At 34.1% G+C, this 24,142-nt stretch overlaps 5 protein-coding genes and 1 pseudogene across 8 annotated transcripts; 4 read left to right on the top strand and 2 right to left on the bottom strand.

Moving 5' to 3' along the window:
• Positions 1–904: 904 nt before the first annotated feature.
• On the top strand, positions 905–5,077 carry LOC8271922 (glucan endo-1,3-beta-glucosidase 14). Of its 2 annotated transcripts, XR_001535528.3 has the most exons (4): positions 909–1,142; positions 1,637–2,664; positions 2,759–2,902; positions 4,686–5,077. XR_001535528.3 is itself a non-coding variant. In XM_015722178.3 (3 exons), the coding sequence occupies exons 1-3, from the start codon at positions 1,085–1,087 to the stop codon at positions 2,813–2,815; spliced, it is 1,143 nt and encodes a 380-aa protein (XP_015577664.1). In that variant the 5' UTR covers positions 905–1,084; the 3' UTR covers positions 2,816–2,906. The 2 variants fall into 2 exon arrangements, 1 of the variants encoding a protein (XP_015577664.1); XM_015722178.3 differs by lacking the exon at positions 4,686–5,077 and having other exon boundaries at positions 905–1,142; positions 2,759–2,906.
• Positions 5,078–5,637: 560 nt separating this feature from the next.
• LOC8271923 lies at positions 5,638–8,576 on the top strand. The gene is made up of 3 exons (XM_015722180.3): positions 5,638–6,452; positions 6,523–6,755; positions 8,103–8,576. The coding sequence occupies exons 2-3, from the start codon at positions 6,588–6,590 to the stop codon at positions 8,298–8,300; spliced, it is 366 nt and encodes a 121-aa protein (XP_015577666.1). The 5' UTR covers positions 5,638–6,452; positions 6,523–6,587; the 3' UTR covers positions 8,301–8,576.
• A 203-nt stretch (positions 8,577–8,779) lies between these two features.
• Positions 8,780–10,754, bottom strand: LOC8271924 (probable calcium-binding protein CML48). 2 transcript variants are annotated; one of them, XM_002523766.3, is made up of 5 exons: positions 10,287–10,754; positions 10,145–10,191; positions 9,245–9,420; positions 9,122–9,140; positions 8,780–9,015 (listed from the first exon to the last, which is right to left on the bottom strand). In XM_002523766.3, exons 1-5 carry the CDS (start codon positions 10,633–10,635, stop codon positions 8,905–8,907), a joined length of 702 nt encoding a protein of 233 aa, XP_002523812.1. In that variant the 5' UTR covers positions 10,636–10,754; the 3' UTR covers positions 8,780–8,904. The 2 variants fall into 2 exon arrangements, with proteins under 2 accessions (XP_002523812.1, XP_015577637.1); XM_015722151.3 differs by having other exon boundaries at positions 8,842–9,015; positions 9,096–9,140.
• A 765-nt stretch (positions 10,755–11,519) lies between these two features.
• On the top strand, positions 11,520–13,489 carry LOC8271925 (DNA polymerase epsilon subunit 3). Its single transcript, XM_002523767.4, has 3 exons — positions 11,520–11,859; positions 11,952–12,070; positions 13,047–13,489. The coding sequence occupies exons 1-3, from the start codon at positions 11,639–11,641 to the stop codon at positions 13,178–13,180; spliced, it is 474 nt and encodes a 157-aa protein (XP_002523813.1). The 5' UTR covers positions 11,520–11,638; the 3' UTR covers positions 13,181–13,489.
• Positions 13,490–13,637: 148 nt separating this feature from the next.
• On the top strand, positions 13,638–15,398 carry LOC112535565 (annotated as a pseudogene).
• Positions 15,399–16,155: 757 nt separating this feature from the next.
• On the bottom strand, positions 16,156–22,116 carry LOC8271927 (heterogeneous nuclear ribonucleoprotein Q). Of its 2 annotated transcripts, XM_015722195.3 has the most exons (10): positions 21,937–22,116; positions 20,880–20,895; positions 19,904–20,360; positions 19,703–19,819; positions 19,333–19,473; positions 18,973–19,143; positions 18,028–18,235; positions 17,760–17,929; positions 17,225–17,310; positions 16,156–16,530 (listed from the first exon to the last, which is right to left on the bottom strand). In XM_015722195.3, the coding sequence occupies exons 3-10, from the start codon at positions 20,324–20,326 to the stop codon at positions 16,377–16,379; spliced, it is 1,470 nt and encodes a 489-aa protein (XP_015577681.1). In that variant the 5' UTR covers positions 20,327–20,360; positions 20,880–20,895; positions 21,937–22,116; the 3' UTR covers positions 16,156–16,376. The 2 variants fall into 2 exon arrangements, with proteins under 2 accessions (XP_015577681.1, XP_002523815.1); XM_002523769.4 differs by lacking the exon at positions 20,880–20,895.
• Between the last annotated feature and the right edge of the window lie 2,026 nt (positions 22,117–24,142).

The raw sequence follows: 24,142 nt of genomic DNA, 5'->3' as shown, positions 1-24,142 counted from the left end.
TATTATTATATGAACTAAACTTGAAGTGTTATAATCATGACAATTAGGTGTTAGTTAATAGTACTTAAAAGAGAGGATAAATTCTTAATACTAAATTACCACCTTTAAGAAAGGATTAATCTTGAAACTAAAAACCCAGATTGAGAATTAGAAAGTGTTGTCTTTGCCCTGAAGACTAAAGGCTCGTGGTTAATTGAACCAAGCTGGTTATTGAACAATTAGGTTCAACTTTTGCTGCTGGCTATCCAAATCCTGAAAAGTCTTTGTAGTCAGTGAAGAAGTTATTAATATTATCCAAACTCTAAGGTCAAATATTTCCATTAGACTACCCTGAAAGCACTACAAAAGATGATCCAAAAATGGACCGCCTTTTCTATTTGTCATATATGTATGTATATATGATACTTACCCTTTTGTCAAGAAATGTTTAAACACTCCCAACCCTAAACAATTTTTGTTTCTCATTTAGTTATATAAGTCAGACATATTAATATTTGGCTATTTAAATTTATTTTTTAATGACTATGAAAATTTCGTTTTCAAATTTCCTCTTTCACTGTTAATTGAAGAAATATTATTAAACTAAAAGGGTAAGAATATATATTGGTCAAATTAACAAAAAGGGCAAAAATATATTGGCTTAAAAATAGGTTTTCCATAATTCCCAAAATGTAAATTATGCATTTGATGGATTAGGCAACAATTTTATTTAAGAAAAGAATTAAAATAGAACCCAAGTGAAATAATCAGATGTGAAAACATATATGATAGAAGAGACTCATAGCAGGAAAGCAATACAATACGTACAAGCAATCAAATGGACACAAAAAAACTCTTAATGAAAAATCAAGGAAATGTCCAATTGGATCCTTGTCAGCAAGAACAAAAACTGAGTTCACATGTACAACTGTAGGCTAGCAAAACACAACCCACGAACATAATAGCACAACCTTATAAATACAGAGATTATATGTAATTTGCATTGGTGATTGGTTAGTTGGCAAACGGTGCTTTTGGGTTCTGCTGCTGAGCGGTGGTGCTGCTGGTTGCTAGTGGTCTTGGTTTAACCGAGATTGGATCAGTTATGGCCACCTTCTTTGTTCTTTTAAGACTCCTTTTCTTCTTTATCTCTTCTTTTTCAGGTTTGTTTCTTGGGCTTGTAACTACTTTTGCTGATGGGTTCTGTTTGTTTACTTTGAAACTGCAAGAAAAGAAAAAGAATTGAATTTGAAGCTTAAAAAGTGTTTCTTTTCTTTTTCTTTGTTTGTCAATTGCTCAAGATTGAGACTTTCTACCTACTCTATCATAATTCTTTAGCTTAAGCATTTTAAAACTGAAAACTGTGTCATTTTCTTGAATTTCTTTGGCAAAATAACAGATTGTTATTGATGTAAGCTTAATGGGTTAATTTGATGTGAGGGAGGTCTACTTTTGTTCTCTTTGTTATTAGTTTGTCTTGATTTAACAACGAGTTACTTTTAATGAAGTCAAAGAAATTTTGCATTGAAACATCTTTCTTGGAGATGAATGTGAATTGTAATGAAAAAGAAGTAAAACTTTTTGTGTTTGGATTTTTCAAGTATTACTGACAATTGGTTGTGTATTTATGGGCTTGATGATGATGATGATGATGCAGTTGCTCGAATTCAAGGCCTTGGCGTTGGGATCAACTATGGGCAGATTGCTAATAATCTTCCTTCTCCATCTCGAGTTGCTTATCTCCTTCAATCTCTCAACATTTCAAGGGTAAAACTCTATGATGCTGATCCAAATGTTCTAGTTGCTTTTTCCAATTCAAATGTTGATTTCATTGTTGGACTTGGAAATGAGTACCTTCAGAACATGACTGATCCAATTAAAGCTCAAACTTGGATTCAACAGCACCTTCAACCTCACCTCCCTCAAACTAAAATTACTTGCATTACTGTAGGAAATGAGGTCTTTAATAGCAACGATACTCAGTTAAGGTCTTATCTCCTTCCAGCAATGCAAACAGTTTATCATGCTCTTGTTAATCTTGGTCTAGATAAGCAAGTTATTGTCACAAGTGCTCATTCCCTTACCATCTTAGCCTACTCCTATCCTCCTTCGGCTGGAACTTTTAGACAAGATCTTGCTGAATACATTCAACCCTTGTTGAACTTTCATTCTCAAATTAATTCACCTTTTCTTATCAATGCATATCCATTTTTCGCTTATAAGGATAACCCGAATCAGGTGTCTATAGAATATGCCCTTTTCCAGCCTAACCAAGGGATGACAGATCCAATTACAAATTTGAAATATGATAACATGTTGTATGCTCAAATTGATGCTGTGTATTCGGCAATTAGAGCAATGGGGCATACAGATATTGAAGTAAGGATTTCGGAGACAGGTTGGCCATCTAAGGGGGATTCTGATGAAGCAGGAGCTACATCAGAAAATGCAGGCTTATATAATGGAAATTTGTTACAAAGAATACAGGAGAAGCAAGGTACACCAGCAAAGCCATCAGTCCCCATTGATGTATATGTTTTTGCACTTTTTAACGAGGATTTAAAGCCTGGACCGACATCAGAAAGGAATTATGGGCTCTTCTATCCAGATGGTACCCCAGTTTATAACATTGGATTACAGGGTTATCTTCCAGAATTAACTTATTCTTCGGCATGCAAGATAAATGTAGGAATTCAATCTTCCCCTTTCTCAAAACTCAAGGTTTTATGAAATTGCAGATGCTTAATTTGTAATCTCCTTGCATTTACTTGTTCTGCAGGTTTTATCTCTATTCAGTCTGGTGATCTTTGTTCTGGCATGCGTAATCTGTGCTTAGGAGCACCTGAATTCATTGGTAGAGATTTTGTTATGATACAACGAAAATCTTAAGAGAGCATATAATTTCAAGAGGAGTGCTTTTAAGGTGAGATTTAATTCCTTTTATCATTGAATTATGACCATTCTGAGTTACTCATCCAATTCTTGGACTTAACTAATATGGCCTATCACTTTTATGAATATTATTTCTAATACCAAAGCATCACTATATATATTTATGACAAGTGAGCAAAATTCCCTTTGCTTCTCTCTCTCTCTTTTCCCTCTTTTTCTTGGATCTAACTTGTGGGAGCTGGCTGCTGGTCTAGAATTGGCCGATCACATGATGAGAATCAGTTGACTTTAGCTACTGTTGGACATATTTTAATAACCTCTCAAATACTCTGCAAATAATACGACTGAGATTTGTTATACTCTCCAATATCTTGAAGGTAGAATCCATGTAATGTTGCCTACTCAATGCATGCATCAAGTGTATGTTTGATGCATGCATACTGGTTTTTTATGTTGAAGTGTACTTTCATGGACACATTTTCTAATTTTATCATTCTTTATTAGAAAGGTATATAATGGATCTCCATCCTCCACTTGCAATCATGCATGTGAATCTTTTTCTTTTTTTCCTTTTTCCCCTCAAAAATTCTTGTTATCTTCAACTAGACAAAAGTCCAAACTTGCTTCTATCAGGAAAAGACATTGCAGACCATCTTTCGGCACCTATAGCACCCAAATTTCATTTCTATTTTCCTTTTTATCATCATTTTTTGTCTTTTGGTTTTGAGCCCTATCCACAAAGATGATTACTTCTTTGTCTGCACACTTTGGTCTCCATCCCAAAATAGAATATGTAGCATCAATGTCTATTTCAGGTTAATATCAGTAGGCTAGACATTGCTGTCAGATGAGCCTTCTCAGTTTACATGAATAGCAGAAGAGTATTGGATCAAATTACAAATACAGTAATATTTTCATTACATAATCTCTTAAAGTATCATTGTTATCTCTTAGCTGTGTTCTACCATCCAAGTCCAAGTCATCACCTTTTTTCTGCTATTTCTTGATTTTGAAATGCTAAAACTAACGACTCAAGTTTCTTTAGTATATATATGGTACTTTTGATTCTTTAATATAAGTTTGGTGGCTTCAAATAAAAGATTAATCAAAAGAATTACTAGTTTATATTATGTTAGATGAAAATTATATTTCATATTCAACATGTGTAACATCAATTGATACTTGAGCATAAAGTGGGCTGGTGGCTATCAACATCATGGACTCCCTCCATTCACATTTGATGCTATATTGCATCATCAATGTCCTGTAGGGGATAAGATTGACAGATAGACGAAAGATGATTCCACATAATCGACCATTCGACAAAAAGCGATTGCCTAGCTACCAAATATTTTCATCCCAAGTTGCTGCATAATGAAAAATTTTAAATTGCTGTTAATTTCATTAATCCATCAAAAGTGTCTCATGGTCCCAATTCCCACCATACTTACAAGCTGAACGTGGTTTTAGATTCTTGTTGATTAATACCTATGGGGGCTGACCTTACTGAAACTCAGGAAACATGTAATCTTTGAGCGACCAACTGCAGATCTAGCTGTTACTCAGTAGCTGGTTTGAACAGCTGACTAAGAAATAAATTAATGAAAATGATAAAGCTGTTATATTCTTACTGGGTGGCTGGTAGTGGCAGGCCATAAGTGGAAAGTTGGCTACCAATTTACTTTCTTGGAGATTGAATGCTTCAAATGGTAGCAATTAATTATGATATTTTTCAACCTTTTGATCTAATCTAGATTTATAATAATTTAATATTATATATTCATGTGATTAACATAGATTTGCAAAATCTGCAGGCAGGCTAAAATTGGCAGCAGGGGTTATTCCAGCAGTTTGCAGAGAGCATCTCTTTTACAAGTTTCTTTATATAAACCAATAAAATATTGACAGTATTGATCACTAACAAATCCTGGATTGGTTATTCATCTATAGGAGCCAAAGTAATATAGAAAGGTTTTAGGGAATATGGTGAAACTAAGTTTAGGCAGATAGATGTTATAGGAAAAAGTAAATGGAAAACAAAAACAATTCTTTTACAGATGTCTAATAAGGAAAAGTTGGTCAAATCTTTAGAAGGCTAAAGCTGATTTTTTTGTTTCTTTCTTATATTTGTATTTTATGAACTCATTAGAATTTTGCAGTTAATTGAGCATTTTTATTTAATGGAATTGAGGCTTTTTGTTAGGAAGTGTCATGTTTATACAACTTTTATATCAGAAGAATAACTTCTGATTTGTAGCTTTTGATGGCTCAGAGGGTGATTATTATTATTTTCACAATGTATAAATGATTCTTGATGCTTGATATATTATATAGTACATTTGAGATTCATTTTAAATGAAATGAATCTTGTATTTGGTTTAAAAGTGGAAGATTTTGATTCAGTATTTCATTTTTTAATAATATTCCCCTGTATTTATTTATACCAAACATAAGTCAAGAAATAAATGATGAATCTTATTGAATTACAATATGACAGTAGCCTTGATTGGTAAAGATCTAAGGATACATCAGTGTTATACATAATATAAAAGAGTAATAATACAATATGTTTAATCAAATTCAGAATCATGACAGATCCTTCCATTGCAAAGTTATTTATCAAAAGAAATATTTCTGCCAGCATTCAGAGTCTTAATTTGATGGTAAATACAAATATAATCAGTAACTGGAAAACAAATTAAGTGATACTCTTCCAAGTTATTTTTCAGTATCATTAAATTTTAACATTTTTTCTTATAATACTTTTGTTCATATTTTTAATGAACTTCTAAAGTCAAATGGGACTTCTCTAAAAAGTAAATGCTAAAAAAGCTCATGATATTTCTTTTAGTTTTGTGTATGTAAATTAGTCAAAACATGATGCTCTTAATTAAGGATGCATCAAATAATCCATTGCTGCGGTAGACACATATTTCTTCAGTAGATTGGGTACTTCTATGATAAAATTAGTAAATTCTTTTAATGCTAATTTTGATTATAGTACCACATCAGTTCCATATCAGTTAATGATTATCTTGGCTTAGGCAATATATTAGAGAATTAAGAGACTAATCTTGTGTTGGTGTAGGATTAGTGTATGTTATTGTTGGATTAGTGGGTCTTATTTGAGCTTTCAGTGTTATTTTAAATGAATTTGATAAACGGACATTCATTTAATTATTCGACTGTTCATATAAAAAATATCCGTTATCTATTTAAATATTCATGAATTATATTTAATAACTATTTAATTGAAATGGATTTTAATCTTCGAGGTGACATGTAGGTATTTTTATTCAGATTTGGGACAATTTTGGATAATAAAAAAAAATTTAAATAAATTTATAATAAATTTTAAAAATATATTATTTAATAGGTTTGAATTTAAATATTTTTAATCGAATGGATAGCTTAAGCGTTGCAAATAAGATTTTCTCTCCATCTGCCATCTCATATTTTCAGCATATCTTTTTAGCTATAGGAATTAAGACGGACAGTTTGATAATGGCTCAAATTGCAAGATTCATTTCAAAGACTAAACGACCCATCGTATAAGTCCAATAATTGGGGAGCATTAAATGGTAAAAATGCTGCGTTTTCTTTCTAATCAGTTTCATCTTTCTTCAATCTGACTTGCGGGTGAATCTATAGAACACAGCTCGGTCCACTACGGCGGGGATCTGCGGCAGCTCCGGCAACTGATTTTTCAATTAAGGATGTTTAAAGCAGCAGTGAGGTACTTTTCAACAAAACCAAAGCCAAAAATGAAACCAATAGAGCTGAAGACACCACCAGAACAGACACAGACTATAACAAGAGCAATCTCTGACATTGTCAAAGAACATGGCCCACTTACTGTTTCTCAGACTTGGGAAAAACTCCAGGTAATTTCACTCTTTTATGTTTCAATTTTATATCTTTAGTGTTATTCACTCTTCTATTTTAATTCTTGTAAAAGTCGTGTCTTTTAGCTTGCAAAGGTTTGTTTTTTATCAGATTGAATGTTATAATTTAGTATAGTTCAAAGTAGCTTTCTGGTAGAACATGCATTCAAGACAAAATGCAATGAAAAAAGAGAATTTCTTCAAGCGATAATTTAATGATTGAAATGTGTAGAAGAAGTACCTTGCGATTATCAGCTCAATTTGCTAGCTGAGTATTAAAGGTGGTAAAGATACAAAGTACTGTTGGAGCATCACTCAAAAGCCTAAAATTTTGGATATAAGAGCTTTTATGATTGAAAAGTCTAGAGTTGGAGTCTTAGAGCCCCATCTTACTAATTAAATATCTCAAGCACAAGGTAAATTAGGCTGTGTTTGCTCACGCTTCAAGTACAACGGTAATTCGCTTCTAAAATTTTCACTCAAAAGCCGTAAATTTGGCAGTGTTTTTTTCAGCACTCTGGTCATTCACTTCACCCAAAGGCTTGGGCTAAATGGTTATTGGGTAGAAGTATTGTTTTGGAGAAGTTGAGAAAGCTTTCTTTATGTGTTAGAAGCACAAACTGTTTTATTAAGCGGACAGGTAGATGGATTTAATTTTCAAGCTTTCTTGTGTTCATTGATGATGCTTGGAAGGATTTCAGATTGCATGATGGTAATTCATTTCATTTTCTGATGATGCCGTATTCTCTTTCTGGGTAGATTCTCGTGAAGCATAAACCTAGTCGCACTTATTCTACAACTAATTTTATTGGTCTATTGTACGCCGTGGTTGTTTCTGAGTACTTCTTTTGTTGCCTATGATATTGCATTAGTATTTAGATGCCATACCAGTACTTAAATGTGCTCTCAGCTACAAACTTATACAGCAGGCTCTGAGGTATAAATTTTTGTTATCAGAGTATAACAATCCTTTTTGCATTATACAAATGTCGGAACTTCCCAATCCTCACTGACTTGTATCATCCTATGTTGAAAACAACAAATTCCTTTAACTGTATTTTGATGTGAGGCTTTAATGCTAAGTAACACCAATTTAATAAGAAGATGCCCGTCAAAGTAAACTTAATCTTTGGACGAACAATAATTTTAAGATTAGCGATTTTGAATAGGAAGGTAATTACAATTCCTAAGTATGACTTAAGTATTTCTTAACAGGAAATTAATATGAGCTAATTTCAAATATTGTTTTTCTTTGTCCTTTTAAATTTCAAGTTACCTATAGTTGTTCTTCTAGTTTGATAATGGAGCGTGTATGATTTGATTGATCTATGTTTAACCAATTTTCAGGAAGTTGGCCTGAGAGGATTGACAGGCAAAAGCCATATGAAAATAGTTTTGAGGTGGATGAGAGAGAGACAAAAGCTTAGATTAATCTGCAACCATATAGGCCCTCATAAGCAATTTCTGTATACCACTTGGTTCACAAAACCCACCATCAAGAATGCAAAAGCAAAGAATAATCCTCCACCACCTAAGTTATCTTGAGGCTGCAGAACTTATTGAGGGGCTTGTACAGCATGGTAGATTATTATTTTTCCTGGGCAGTCTGTTAAGAGTCACTGAAGCTTGCTTAACTGCTGATATCTTATCCTTTTCAAATCCAGCTGATGGTTATGTTTGAGCTGCTCCTGTTTTGCTTGGTTATCTGTATGTTCAGGCTATTAAGTTATGGGATTAATTTAGTTCTTTTTAGTTGAAGCTCTGAATTTCTTTGTAGATTTGTTTATACAGCTCCATATTGCAAAGAGGCAATTATATTGACACAAGGCTTAATTATAACTTTGGCTTATTGATTCAACTTCTGCAGTCAAGAATGAGCTGCTGCAGTAAAGAATCTGCTGCATAAACCCTTGCCGGAAAAGAAAATCTCAGCCTTTAATTGATTCTTAGTTTTTTTCTCCAGATTACCAAAATATTGCTCATTCATCAACAACTCAGTTATTATTGACGTGAAAGTAAGCATGTAAGCAAATGTCACTGTTAATTCGATACAAGAAGCATTCCAAACAAAAAGGGAAAATCAAAATAAAATCAAGTCTAATAAGAGTGCTACTATAAATCAAAGATTATACAATGAAAAGTTCCACAACTAATCATTCGATACAAGAAATGGAATAACCATGGACATGAATTCGTCATACATTAATGTCGCCATGCCAGTATATCGCAAATCCTTCTCTTTAAATTTTTCAGTCAAACCCTGAAATCACAGCAAATGCCCATTGGCCACATCAAGAACAGGAGCACAAACACAATAAAGAAGATGATAAGAGCACTAACTTTATTTCCATGGATATATTTCTCACCTTCACAATCATCCCACATCTGCAAGTGAAATAGAACAATGCAATGCAAAAAAAATTAATCAGATCCAAAGTCCATTAGAAGCAAATGCATGCTCGATTATCTTTATAGAAGAGGGAACTTACTCAACAAAACTATCAAAATTGAGTTCAATCCTTCTGCCACTTCCATCATCATACTTGGAAAACAGAACTTGTAGCACTGAAGGTGGAATTGCATAGCCAAGACCATAAAGTGCATCTCTCAGCTCAAAAAAATCGATTTTCCCACTCCTGTCTCTGTCATATATCTCAAAGGTGGCCTGCAAGTATGATTCACAAACTCATATTTGAATGGCTAGAAAAAATGTGGCATCAAGAAAGAAAAGGATTTCTACTTTAGCTGCTTCTCAAACTTCTATACTACAGGATCCTAAATGCAGATTTTCCATTGAACTTAGTACCTAAAAGAAGGCCTAATAATTTGAGTCAAGGACAAAATTTCTACCTTATAACCCAAATTTTCGCCATTTGATTCACGTAAATAGATTAACACAAGGAAATCAACTAAATCTTCCCTGAACTCTTCTTAAGCCAGAGGCTACACCAAGAAAAACAAAACCATACCTGCAGAAAGGGTCTGTAGACCCCCTAACCACTAAACATCTAAATAGATCATAAGAATCCATTGTCTCATTTCTCTGGTTATCGGCATTGAAACCATTCCCTCAGTTCTTTCAATCTCAAACCTGTTTAGGCTGTAGTCATGTATTCAAGATTCAAGGATTGTTCGGTACATAAAATGACTGCATTAGGGACAGCTAACATTCTACAATTCATTTGCAAAATTTTATTCTCTAATATCGTCGACTAATTCATTAGCGAAGCAAAATGAGGCATGTTTCCCTACTGAGTTTCTGATTGATTATATATGTCAGCATCCCAATTTATTGAAATGCTATTCTCCTTCTCCTAATGCACACTAAAGTCAATGCATATCTCAATGACAATGAGAAAAGAAACAAGAAACATTATGAGACCACTCACACGCCATTGGCCAAGACAATTCCACAAAGCAGAAAATTCATTTGGCCCTGTTATAAATCAACATTACTTCTTTTCCAAAAATAAAAATCAAATCTTTAGCTTAAATAAAGAAAATGTAATAGGCCAAAGAGCAAAAAGGGACCAATTCTGAGAGCATCGAGTGAATTCTTGAAGAGGAACATGAGCAATCTAATAGTTCTCATATTAAAGCGCTGATACCCAGAAGAGAGTGCTTGTTGCAACTCATTCTCATCAATATATCCACTTCCGTCTCTATCCACCATCCGAAAGCTCCTAATGACATCTTGGCTTGTATCCGGTGGGAAACCAGAGCACCCACCATCTAAACGACTGTTTTCTGCCATATAAGAAGGCGGCTGTTGATGGTGGTGATGGTCATAGTCAGTTGGAGGAGAAATAGTGTAATTGTGACCCTGGTGGCCGTAGGACTCGGGAGCTGGTGGTGCAGAGGGTGTGTTGTTGGAAGACATTAGATCATTAACACAACAAGTAAGGCTGGAGTAGTGACGCTTATTGTAGTTATATCATGTATTAAGAAATTATATTGAAATATAATATTAAATGTAATAATAAAATACATTTTTCTTTTTCTTGAAAAGAACAAAATACATTTTTCAAAAATTATCTTTATGATTTTTCAAATTTCATTTGTAGAGATTTGAACAATCACATTAATATTTGCATAATTACAAATATTGGATATTACACTTTTGAAATTTAAATTGCTATTTTCTAACAATATAATTGTAACAATCTAGCACCAATCTAATATCTCCCCACTTTGAGACCTTACTCAAATAGCAACACTTTCTTTGTTATTAAGTTCTTTCTTTTGTATTTTACTAAAGAATCAATCCCCAAATTTCATGGTTATTCACTAATATTCTTTTAACAAAATCCATTTAGACCTACCATCATATATGTTGAGGTCCATTATACAACTACTTAACCTATGCATAAATCTTGAATATATTTATTTTTGAATTAATATAATTAAAATTTACTAATTTAACTTTTGATACTCTTCAAATATATTTTTAACTTATGATATTACTTTAACTTATATTTTTTTTTAATCTTTTTCACCACTATATATGTATTCTTATATTTTTATTCAGTTTTTATGGTACATAATTAATAAAATTATAAAAATTTCTGTGCAAAGTGAAAAAAAGTTAAAAACAGAAATTGAAAGATTAAAGAAATTAAGAAAAAAAAAAAAAGTTAAAGAGTGTGATAGAGTTAAATGTTAAATTAGTAAAATTTAGGGACCAAACTATATATTCGGCCATTCATTTTTTGCTGCTATGGATTAATAATGGGCTGGACGTAGCTTTAGGCCCAATCCACAGATCTCTTCAAAATGGCGGGAAACTTCGTCTCTCTAAACGAACCCTAAAATTTGGGATTGGAAATCGTTGCAGTAAAAACATCATTTTGCTTTTACCGTGATTTCTAGAGAGAGAGAGAGAAATGTCGGAGACAGAGAAAGATGAGAAAATAGTAATAGAGGAGAAAGAGAAAGTAGAAAAAGTGGTGCCGCAGGTGGAGGAGCTGCAGAAAGCTATTGTGCGCCGGTTGGTGAAGGATAAGCTTTCACAGTGCTCTCCCGACGTCGAATTTATCATCCCCAAAGACTCCGTCGCCGTTTTCTCTGAAACCGCTCGTATATTTATCCACTATCTTTCTGCTACGTGAGCGTTAAATCCTCAATATTTCTTTTAAAGAATTTTTGTTCTTTTTTGTTTTCAAATTAGGGTTGCTAAAATCAATTTCCTAAACTTAGGGCTAATGACATATGTAAGGAAGCAAATAGACAAACGATGAACGCAGATGATGTGTTTAAGGCTCTTGAAGAAATTGAGTTTTCCGAGTTTATTAGGCCTCTCAAAGCATCTTTAAATGGTAATCCTCTCCATCCTGAATTTTTATTCATTAGGGTTACTCATTACTGAGTGCTAAAAAAAAAATCATTCTATAGAAAGTTTTAAGCAAATGACTTTAAAATATTATTGCAAGAAAATTCAATGTTCTCCTAATCTTAGAGTTCATTTTATGTAATTTGTTCATTTTGGTATTTGTGGAATCTAATTGTATTTAATTATTTAATTCACTGTGCAATATGTATTGCTTGCATTTATAATGCTAAAAACTGAATCCCTTTTTAAATCCAATAAGCAACATTTGAACAATTTTACATAAGATAATTGGTGTATTAAATTCCTTTTCAGCTACATAATACTGCTTTATGAGCTACAAAAGAAGTATCTGGTTCTCTAGGTGGAACTCAATTTTTGAATTCGAAACTTTGCCTTTTGTTTAGCAGCAGATATCATTTTTTTAGGTTTTATTTGATGTCTTTTAATGGTATTTTTAGAGTTTGGTCTCAATTGTTGTTAATCTAACAGTTTATCTTGTTCTTGTATATTACACATATTACTCGTGCTTGATCTTTAAGAAATTCACTCTCATAATTACCCTTCAGTTTTAGTTGGAGCATTCAATAGCCATAATCATATGCCTTTCTTTTGTGAAATCGTGATTATGTCTTACTGGTTTACCAACAATTTGTCTTGCAACACAAGCCTATAATTCATATTAGGAAACATATGTGTCTTTGGGTAGAGTCCTTGTAAATAGTTCATTTGTGATTGCCTGATTGGCTCATATGGTCTTTTATCGGATCTTGTATATGTTATGGCATGAAAGGTGCACAGTGCCAATATAAACTGTTTAGTCTTTACCAAGGAATTCATTAAATTGAAGTTCCCATTCTTACTGTAATTTAGGGTACACATGTAATCTTTAGTACTGCAATCTTATAGATTTGTTTTGTATTGTAGTACTTGTTATGATTCATGGGTTTCTGGTTTCATTGCAGAGTTTAAACAGAAGACTGCTGGAAGAAAGGCAGGAGTGTCAGAGCCCAAAGAAGTGGAAAAGAAAAGGAAGGTAGAAGAAGATTCGTTATCAAAGAAAAGCAGAGGTAAAAGCAAAGGAAAGAAAGGGAAATGAGAGAAAAATTATGCCGACAACAACCAGCAAGGAAAAACTCTGTTGCTTACCCTAGCCAAGGGACAAAAGTTGGAGCATTCTAGGTCAAACTTGTATTGCTAAGTAGATGGTCCGAAAGTAAGCTGTATCATTTATGCCTTGATGTCAGCTGTAGAACTGAACCTGGCTCAATTTTAGCTCAGCGAGAAGTGCTAGTCACAATATTAGCCTTTTCCAGTGGCTTCTCTTTCACAGCTTCATTGTAGGTTTTTAAAAAAAAAACTGAGAATATGTTCTGTTGATTAATTTAATGATATATTATTGGTAGTAGCTGTCACATACTTTAGAGCTTAGAGCATCTATAATGGCTTATAATAGGTTTTGTAACTGTAAAACTTTCTTCTTCTGCTTATTCATCCACTCAGATTCTTGTAAGTTGTAAATCTTTCTGATTTTTATCAGGAGAAAAATAGAAGAGCCACATTCTCAATCTCAAACCATTCTCGTTAATATCAAAATCAAGTAAACATTTGTCTTGTTGGCACAGGTTATGCGATTACTAGAAAAATTAGACAACCATCTGACTTTTGTTATTGCTTGCTATCCTTAATAGAAGGAAATCATGGTTGACCACCAAATTCCCATTAAATGCTAAAGAAAAAGTTTAAAGTTATGCAATTAACAAGCAAACAATACACAAAAAAATCATAATGTTATAAGCCTATGATTCTTGGGTTCTATGGACAGATGCTCTTACTGCTATAAGATGAATTCCCGTTTTACTTAGAAGAAGCATACCAGTAGTAAAGCTAATGACTGAGAACAGGAAAATGAGTATTTTACAATGGCTTCTTCCGACTCTTCTTGTATTCACAACCAGCTTGGCATACACTAATGATCTTCAAGTATTGTTGAAGCTGAAATCCTCCTACACAGGTCCTAATGGCTCAGGTCTTGAGGATTGGGAACCCTCATCAGCCTCTCCATCTGCTCATTGCTCCTCCGGAGTTGCATGTGATAAAGACTCGCCAGGGTGTCTCTGAGTGTTGTTTCACAGGCTCTGCGGTTCCTTTCATCCTGAGATTGGGCCGTTGAACAAGCTCGAGCAGACTTCCTATGGAGATGGCCAACCTTACTTCTCTAAAGATTCTCAACATCTCCATAATATTATTGGAGGATATTTCCCTGGGGAAATTGATTATGGCATGACTCAGCTTGAGGTCCTTGAGATCTTTGACAACAACGTCAAAAGTCCGTTCCCAACTAAGCTAACCAACCTGAAGATTCTCAAGCACCTGCGTCTGGGTGTGAACTGCTTTTCTGGCAAGATACCAGAATTATACTCTGAGATTAAGAGGTTGGAGTATTTAGGTTGCAATGGTAGCAGCCTTTCTGGCAAGATTCTTGCAAGTCTGGCTCATTTGAAGAACCTAAAACATTTGGACCTGGGTTATTTCAACTCTTATGATGGCGGTAATCCACTTTGAGTTTGGATCCTTCATTTCCCTTTAAGTTCTTGATATGGCAGGGTGCAACCTCTCTGGTGAGGTTCCTGCAAGTTTAGGACGCTTAAAGCATCTTCATGCATTGTTCCTCTCTGATCTAATTAGCTTGAATATGCTGAATCTCTCGATCAATTATCTTTCTAGAGAGGCACCAGAGAGCTTCTTCAGGTTGAAGAATATCACGTTACTCCATTCATTTAATAACAATTTTTGTGGCCCAGTAAGGTTCGTTGGCGATTTGCCAAATCTTCAGGTTCTTCATGTGTGAGCTCCCTCAGAATCTTCGGATAGAATGAGAAAATTATACAGCTTGACGTTTCTTACAATCGCCTCACTGGACCAATCCCTCAGGATTTGTGAAAAGGAGGGAAGCTAGATTAATTGGTTCTTATGCATAATATCTTCTCTGGACCAATTCAATTCCTGAGGAACTAGTTGATTGCAAATTTCTTATAGGGAACCTTCAAGGCTTGATCTCTCCAACAATAATTTGTCAGGTCAAAATTTCCAGCTTCTTGCATTTGATGACGGTTCCTTGTGTGGAAATCCTGATCTCTGCCCTTCATACAGCATATATTGCCAGTCTTTGCGGTCAGCAGGTCAAGTTTCTTATATAACTCGGAAGCTTATAGCCGCCATAATTACAGTATTCCCTTTGATTTGATGTTACAGATTGTCGCCATGTACAATTAATAGTGGATGTTACCCTCTTAAGTAAGGCCTAGTTTAACACAGCTCTCCCTTATAACCTTTTTTCTTATAACCTCTTTTGGTGTTTTATTTATTTCATCTGATCATAATTTTGAATTAAAAATGGAATTTCAAAAAGATGGCGGATTTCTATTAATAACCTTGGATCTGGTGTACTGTAAGATATTGATCTTTTCTATTAATTCATATGGATTCTTTTCATTTGATCCAATTCCTTTTCAATTCTAAAAATAACCTGAAAAAGAAAAAGAAATCTTTATTAGTTCTACCCCTGCTAAAAAGAAGATCAATCTCTTTATTCTAGAATCAGATAAAAAATGGATTCGAATCAATTAATATTGGATTCATTAAATCCTAAATCTGATCCAAATCATGGAGTACCTACAACAAAGGAACTTATAGTCAGAAAATTCGTTGATTATAGAAATCGTCTAAATCCTTAACACAGACCCAAACGAAGCAAAAATAATAAAATATTCGTAATTAAATTAATATTAATACATTAACTGTTACCAAATTCTAAAACCGATCATTTTCTTATTTTATTACCAGATAATCTAGTATTCTTCTGTATAACCTCTTATTACTTCTTTCATGGAGCTCGGCGGTTATAGAAGAATGACAAAAAGAAACTGAGAAGACCGCATCAACAACAACATATTTTATTATGTTACAGGATAACTGGCTCTAGGCATTCACATATCATTTTTCCTGAGAAATAATAAGGCCAGATATGATTATAACAACTTGCAAACAGAAGCACAAAAGAACATAAAAGAATGGTGCAAATAATATGACTTGAACATTAGCAACTGTAAATAATCAAAAGAAGACAACTGAAAAATGGATGTGAGAGCTCGAGACCATCTACAATTATAAGTCAGCAAACATAAGAGGTTTCGTGCTATTTAATTGTATCATTTTCATCCTATATAAAACAATTGATGACGAGGGAATGCAAACATTTCCCTCTATAACCATAAGCATACAACAGAATAAAATTAATATGGGCGATATCTACGCCCATTGCTGCCATCATTGCCTTGTCTGCCTCTACCAGAACCACCACCGCTTCTGCTTGCAACCCCACTGCTATTCCTGCTATTATTTCTGTGATGTGAAGGTGGGGTGTGTGGTTGTACACCAGGCTGTTGCCTATAAAGAAAAAAATAATGGAAGAGCTCTCAAACTTCATAACTTAAAACCAAGTCTCTCATTTTAACTACTTATTAATCCCTTTCTTCCCTACCTTCACTAGCATAATTTCAGTTGTATTTACTTTTATAAACTTTAAGGGATCTAGTAACAGACTCATAAGGCAAATAGTATATGGAGTAATAGAAGTTGACAAAGCCTACAGCACCACTACAATAAGAGCATGCCTTCAGGAGTTTGACCAATGAGAATTTTGAGTGTGAGAAAGATGGTGGAACTAACCAGGAACCATGGCTCCAGGGTTTTGACACTAAGCAGATAGTTTTTTATTCCATTTTCAAGATGGTGACATAGATTACGCCACAAGGACACTGAATGCATATGTAAGCCAAACTAAATCCGTATTGCTGGTTATGCCAATCACTATTTTGTTATATTGATTGCCCATTTTATCTCTCTTTGCACGTGCATGTTTTCTTGTGTTCCACAGTTACACTGATCATCTGTCTGAGTGTGTGTGTGGGTGTGGGTGGGTGTGTGTGTGTGTGCGTGTGGTTGGGGGAGGAGGGAGTTTATTGCATGACTGAGCAGAAGTCACTCAACATGGCATCAGAAGCAAGATTAAGATGCCTCCTACCCTTCAACCCTAAAATTAGAATTGAGAATATCAAAAGTCAAAGACAGATCAACTCACAGGACATAACCAATCCGCCCATCAGGTAGAAGCATTGGCATCATTGCCATTCCAGCAGGAGTTGGTCCCCTTCCATAGATCAATGGCTGCCAAAAATTATTAAACCTCAACATCAATTGAAGCAGAAATTAAAATCCAAGTGAATAATATGATACTAAAAGACAACAAACTCTTATCCTAGCATCCTAGAGCTTTTATGAGGGCCAGCCCAATAGCACAGTGGCACTAAATCGTTCTGCATTTGTGCATTTATGCATTGATCAGAAGGTGGAGAGATAGATAACATGATTAGGCAACTTCTAAAATGGAAATCAAACAAGGACAAGAGTGAATAAATCAAGTATCCAAAGTCTGTCAATTAGAAAAGGCAGCAATGATATATCAAGGGCCATTGAACCAAAAAAATGCAATGCCTGCATAAACTAGCCCTTTAGAATGGCTTGCAAACCATTAAACAATAGACAACTAACAAGCATGTTTTTAACTTCACAAAGCAGTAGTCGGAAGAGCCAGCCACGCATGCACATCTATTCACCTGTGCAACAGCCCCATATCCTGCTCCAAGAGCACCAAAGGCACCTCCTATCAGACCATAACCACCACCAGGAGGGTAACTTGGAAGTAGACCTGGGTTTTGTAAATTTGACACTCCAACAGACTTCTGATCTGCCTGAGGTTTTGCAAGCGAACATTCGACCACTTGGCCTAAGAATCAGAAGGAGACAAACAACCATAAATGACTAGTTTACTTTCATTCAGTTAACAAATACAAGTAGGATGATAATACATAAATCAATGATCACCATCTAGTTCATATCTTTCAGTATTCTTCAATGCTTTCATAGCACTAGACCTCTCTGCAAAATGTACAAAACCAATTCTGTTCTTCTCCTGTCCAGGCTTTGCAGGTGGCAAAACTACTTTTGTAATTTTTCCATGGTGTTCGAATAGCTTCTTCAACTGATCTTGGGTTACATTCTTTGGTAAATTTTTCACATATATCGCTTTCACCTGTGCAACACAGTTAAAACAAACAGAAGTTAGATGACCAAATAGAGTTCAAACAATATGGTCTCCCAATATATCAAAACAAAACCACCACATCAACAGAAGTAGTTCTAAATCTTAGACGGATTCACCCCTTCAAATTGTTTGTATCAATAGAGCTATCACAAGTCAAAACAATCAGGGGATAACGCAATTTGATCATTGAAACTGGACTTGACCCACCAAGATCTTCATAGCCTTGTCCTCCATCATATTTATCTATTGACTCGGTACCAGCACCTCATCATAATAGCTAATTAGCTATGTGATAACACTCTGCTTTAACCACATATTATTCTCATTTCATGGCAGCATGGCTTCATATAAGACGTAGCCTTTAATCACTATGCTTTAGAAATATCAATCCTATTTACAAGATAACATGGATCCTTGCAGAGAAGGTTCCATTTAAGATAAAAAAATGTATATATCTTCTCAAGCTATTCACAAGTCATAAATAAAACATTGGATGAGTTTGACAATACTAGCGGAGAAGCTGAAGGGCCACCGCCTGATCCAGAGGTAAGAGTCTTGGGCTTGCAGCCACTAAGGTGCAGGTTAACGCTTTGAGGGCAGCCACTCCGCAAGAATGTTGAAGGAATGGACTGTCCCAAATTTCTCTCCCAAGACCCCATTTCAGTAGGCCCACTTTGAAATATAACTAGCAAAAACTTTATTTTTTTTTTTTTCCTTTTAAATACCTGTGAAGAAGCAGAAGAATCGGCATTTTTTGGTTCAGCCCAGCTTACAGTAGGGGCATTATCACCTAGCTTAAAATCTGGGTTCACCATTTTCTGCCTTGAATACTCAGCACATGCAGTATTATAGTAGTCAATGAAAGCAAAGCCCTTATTATTGCTCGTCTTCATATCCTGTGGCCAAAAGACAGATAATAAGCAGAAGACGCATCACACCAAAGTGAAAAATAATAAAACAGTAATTTTGGAAAACAAAAACATCGAGGGTGGCAGAAAATGATTATGTAACCTAACAGGATATTCTTAGTTTAAAAAAAGGATAAACAATATATACAAGAACTAACAATTATAATACACACTAACCTTCACCAATTGCACAGCAGTGACTCCAGGCCCAACTTCAGCCACAACCTTCCGCAGATCTTCCTCTTTCCAGCTTCTAGGAATATTACCAAGGAACAGCCGGTATTTTGCTTGGGCTGTTGAACATTTAATTCTTTTACCCTGAGACAGAAAGAGAAAATAAATACAATGGCGGTCATCGACAGAAGCAGCATAGCTACAAATGTGAGCATCTGGATCAAAAAACCCTAAAAGGGAAGTCTTATGCGTGTGGCATGCTTAATTAAGTTTCACCAAGATTTTTGGTCATGCGTCAAAGATCTAAGTCATACGAGTCATGCAGTGTCATCAACTAGGCAGCATAGATATGGTTCAGAAGAAAGATATGCACCTTGAATTCAGTATTATTTAACTCATCAATGGCTTTAGAAGCTAGATCAACACTTCTAAAGGTCACAAATGCAAAGCGCTTGTTCTCATTTGAATCTTTGCCTTTCATTAGTCGAACCTGCTATCACAAACAGAGATGGTCACAATATTCATCTTCACCAAATATGAAAGCATATGATTTACAAAAAGAGCGTGTGCATACCTCTGTAACTTCTCCAACAGACTCACAAAAACCCCTCAAGTCCTCCTCAGAAGCATCATGAGGAATGCCGCCAATATATACTTCAGAACCATGAGGAGGACGGGCAAGAAGCTCAGCATGATTTTTCCTTTCATTCTCATCATCAATTATTATTTCATCACCTATAATCCTCTTCTGGGCACTAGACCCATCACCATTATTAGCATTTTCCTCCTCTTCCTCCTCCTCAACCTCCTCCTCTTCTTCCACCTCCACTAGTTCCTCCTCTTCTATTTCTTCCTCTACTTCTTCATACTCAACCTCTTCATCCATCACCTCAGGATCATCATCTTCGTCTAGATCGACCTTCTCATCTGACTCAACTGAGTTTTCAGGTTCAACTGGCTCAGCAGCTGCTGACGCATTTCCCTTTTCCCTTGGCATCTTATGTATCTAAGTAAACAAGCTTGCAGGGTAACTGTGAAGAAGGTACAGAGGCCAGAAGAGTTCATGGGAAGAAGTATACACATATTGAAAGGAGGAAAAAATTATCAAAGGCCAAATGGACTTGCAGTTATGAATCTCAATTGAATTGATGTGATAAGATAAGATTCAAGTTGGTTGAAATGTGAAAGTCTTGTTAGGCATAGTGATAATATTAGTAGCATTACTAACAGAGATAGGAAAAAGAGATTTCTGAATGACAGACATGAGGCTTATAATGGTGGTGCATAAATATCAAGAAAAGAACGTGGTGAGGTCAGAAAAGACCAATCCCTAAGAAGCCCAAAAAAAAAATGAGAAAAAGAAAGGGAGCAGCATATAAGAATTTATTTTAAAGAATAAAAGAAAAAGTTAGACATAGAAGTCTCCATGATTCATTAATGAGTCATTCAGATAAAAATAGATGGAAGGATCTGGTGCAACAAAAGGGAGAAGCAAGCCATAATATGATCCAATCTCAGAAAAACAATATTGAGTTCCAAACTAAACATACCAATCTGTGCACCTTCCTGCAACAAATTGACAATAAAAATAAAGACTGAGATTGGGAAAGGATGCTGCGACTATATTTTATAAGTTCAGTATAAAGTAATAAAAATAGAAGTACAATTTACAATAGCTCTACCAAGTTTCAACCAGTCGTATGGAAAATATTCTTAATAAATTGTGAACATTTTTTGTTACTTCAAAGCAATAAAATTTTGTAAGCACTAGTTTTTTGAAAGAAATACATTTAATTGAAAATCTCAAAAAAAAAAAAAAAAAAAAAGCCCGAGCAACAGGGAGATTTACCACCAGATCGGTAAATTATTATTATTTAGAAATACTCAGTGTATAACTATAAATGTTCTACTTTATTTGTTTCTCACTCTCTCTTTCTCACTGAGAGTACCATCCAAGACATTTCTTCTCAATCTTTCCAATCAGTATCATGTGAAAGCAAAATCTATTTGAAGCACACACAGCACCCACCTATACAAAGATGCGGACTTTACATTCTCTATTTTAACCTAAAGGGCTTACATAGAACAAAGGCTTTATCTTAAATATGAAACAAAGATAACGCCTTTGATCATTTAAATTAGGAATAGATGAACACTACAAGTCCTCATAGAGGAAAATATTTCTAATAGTTACATTAATCACAAAACCAACCAGACCCCAATCCCTATCCAACGGGTTTGGATTGGTTATCTTATTTTTAACTTGTCAAAATTCAATATTATAAGTTCGAATTATAAAAATTAAAAAATTATTTGCATAACTAGAATTAAAGCTCTCAATTTAATTGCTCTCGAGCTGCTACTTCAGCAAATTTTTAAAACTTTTGATTCTCTCTCTTCAATTTAAGAAGGGGAGCGGGGGGCGGGGGAGGGGGAGGAGAGAACGTAAAAGTAAAAAATAAAACAGCCAAATCTCAGCAGCGGAGAGCTACATTCCGACACTTAAATAAGAAAAACTAAACATAAGCTGAGAAAAGGGAGATGCAAGTTAGATGAATAAAGCAGCCTCGTTCGTGGGAGAGAGAGAGAGAGAGAGAGAGAGAGTACCAGAGAAGCAACGCGCGATGAAAGGTAATTTAGCTTTGGATTGAGAGATTATTTTGTTGTAATTTTAGCTTCCAAGTATCAATTGATGAAGAAACCCTAAAGCCAACAACGCTACTGCTTTCTCGGATTCAAACCCCTTTTTGTTTCTTTTTATTACTACCTGCAACTCTGTTTCCTCTATACATGCACTTTTATTTTATTTTTTTATATTTCAAAATACGTGGCAATTTCACCCTTTGTTTGGATTGAAAAAGAAAAAAAGAAGAAAAATTGAGAAGAAAATATTAAAAAAAATATTTCTATGTTTTGTGAAGAAAAAAAAGGAGAAAAAGATAATTATTAATTTTATTTTATATTTAAAAAATAAAACTAAAAACTGAAAATAAAATATTAAATTAATTTATTTTTCATACATCTAAATAAAAATAAAGAATAATAAAAAAAAATTATTTTTTAATAAAATTTTCCAAAGGTAAGAGTGCGAAACTAACGAGTTTGGATTGGTTTGAATTGATTAGTTTTTTATTAAATAAAAATAGCTTTTAAGTTTTTTTTTTTAAATTTATATAGAGTGTTTGTATAAATCAAATTAAAAATAATTAATCGTTTATTCGTGCGTTATAAGATTATTATTATTATTTTGATTATAAAACTAAATTTATAGATATAATTTAATATTTTTTAATATTTAATATTAATTTATAAAATCTTAAAAATAATAAAAACTAATTATTATTTTAAAAAGATTCTATTAGTACAATAATATAAAAATTATTTTTAAGATATCTATTTATTAATACTACCAATATAATTGATATTATTATTTTTTTAAAATTAGAAATTAATTTATTAGTGAATATAATATTTACAATATTATTTTTTATAATTAGAATTATTATCTAATTAATTTATTAATTAATATAATATAATTTAAAATTTTAGTAGAATTAAGATTACAAAATCATTTTAAAATCGAATCCAGTTCTAAATTTTTTTTAAATAATGTATTAATACAAGTCTAATATAATAAGATTTATAAGAACTAAAAATCATTTTTGTAATGATGTCAAGTAGCATTGAAGAGAATAGTGCTCACAAGATAATTAGAAAAATTCATGGGCAAAATAGATAGAATAAAATAGTGTTAATTTTTCTTGTAAATATAACTTTAAGCTCATCTAAGATCTTATGAACTTATAATTGAAAATAAACTTAAGAATATATGTGAAGTACTTTTTATTTTAACACAAAGATATGTTGTTTCATTTAAGAAAATCAGGAAAACATTACAAAGCACACAACACAGAAGCTATCTGAGCTCATAGAGGACCAATTACAATGGAAGGCGTTTTTGGATAAACTATTTCGAATTCTAGGAACAAAAACAAAGACACAACTAACAAACAGTTTGCTAAATTCTAGATTCTAGAACATCATCAATAGCCGTTACCACCTCCTGCGCTGTCGTCTGAATAATTGTTTTTCGCATCACCTTCCATGATTACCTTCGAAATACCTTATCCTTCGCAAGCTGCAATGTACCCCAAGTCCCAATCCTTCTACCAGAGCAGCACTTGTACACTTTTGGAGAAGTTGGACTCTACAACTGCAACCTACCAGCTGAGTCCCGTAAGACACAACCATAGCCAACCGTCGCGGGGTGAACTCCAGAGCGAAGAGTCCTCCGAATTTGTTGGGCCATTCAATTCAGATTGTTGGGAGATTGAGGAAACTGGAGTACTGCATAAAGCAAACTCTCGCAGATATCCTGCTGCTCTTGCCATAATCTTTTCGACATTCCACATATCATGTTCAAACATGAAAGCATTTCTAGCCTTCCAAAGTCCCCATAACACAGCCACGGTATTATTGGATGGAGTTGGTACTAAGCGAATTGCCCTGAATGGCTATAGAGTTAAAATGTAGTGGGGACAGTCGAGCCACGTCACATTGCACAGACAGATGCTGCGCAGTTTTGTATGGAAGTTTCCATAAGAAAATCTTGAGTTTCGGTGTTATGTGTAACTTCCATACAAAACGATATTAGAGGTATGAAAGCAATGCTGCTTCAAAATTTTCTTTAAATAGGTACGAAACCTTAGTATGGATTAATGTTTGCATATTATTAAATTAAAGGTGTTATTGCATGACCAACACAAAAAACCAAAATTAGGTCCACATCGCAAATTTTGGATCAATTAGCCCA

The sequence above is a fragment of the Ricinus communis genome, chromosome 8 (assembly GCF_019578655.1).
Source record: "Ricinus communis isolate WT05 ecotype wild-type chromosome 8, ASM1957865v1, whole genome shotgun sequence".
Taxonomy (NCBI): domain Eukaryota; kingdom Viridiplantae; phylum Streptophyta; class Magnoliopsida; order Malpighiales; family Euphorbiaceae; genus Ricinus; species Ricinus communis.
Note: the sequence above shows the minus strand (reverse complement) of the source record. Positions and strands in the feature narration are given on the sequence as shown.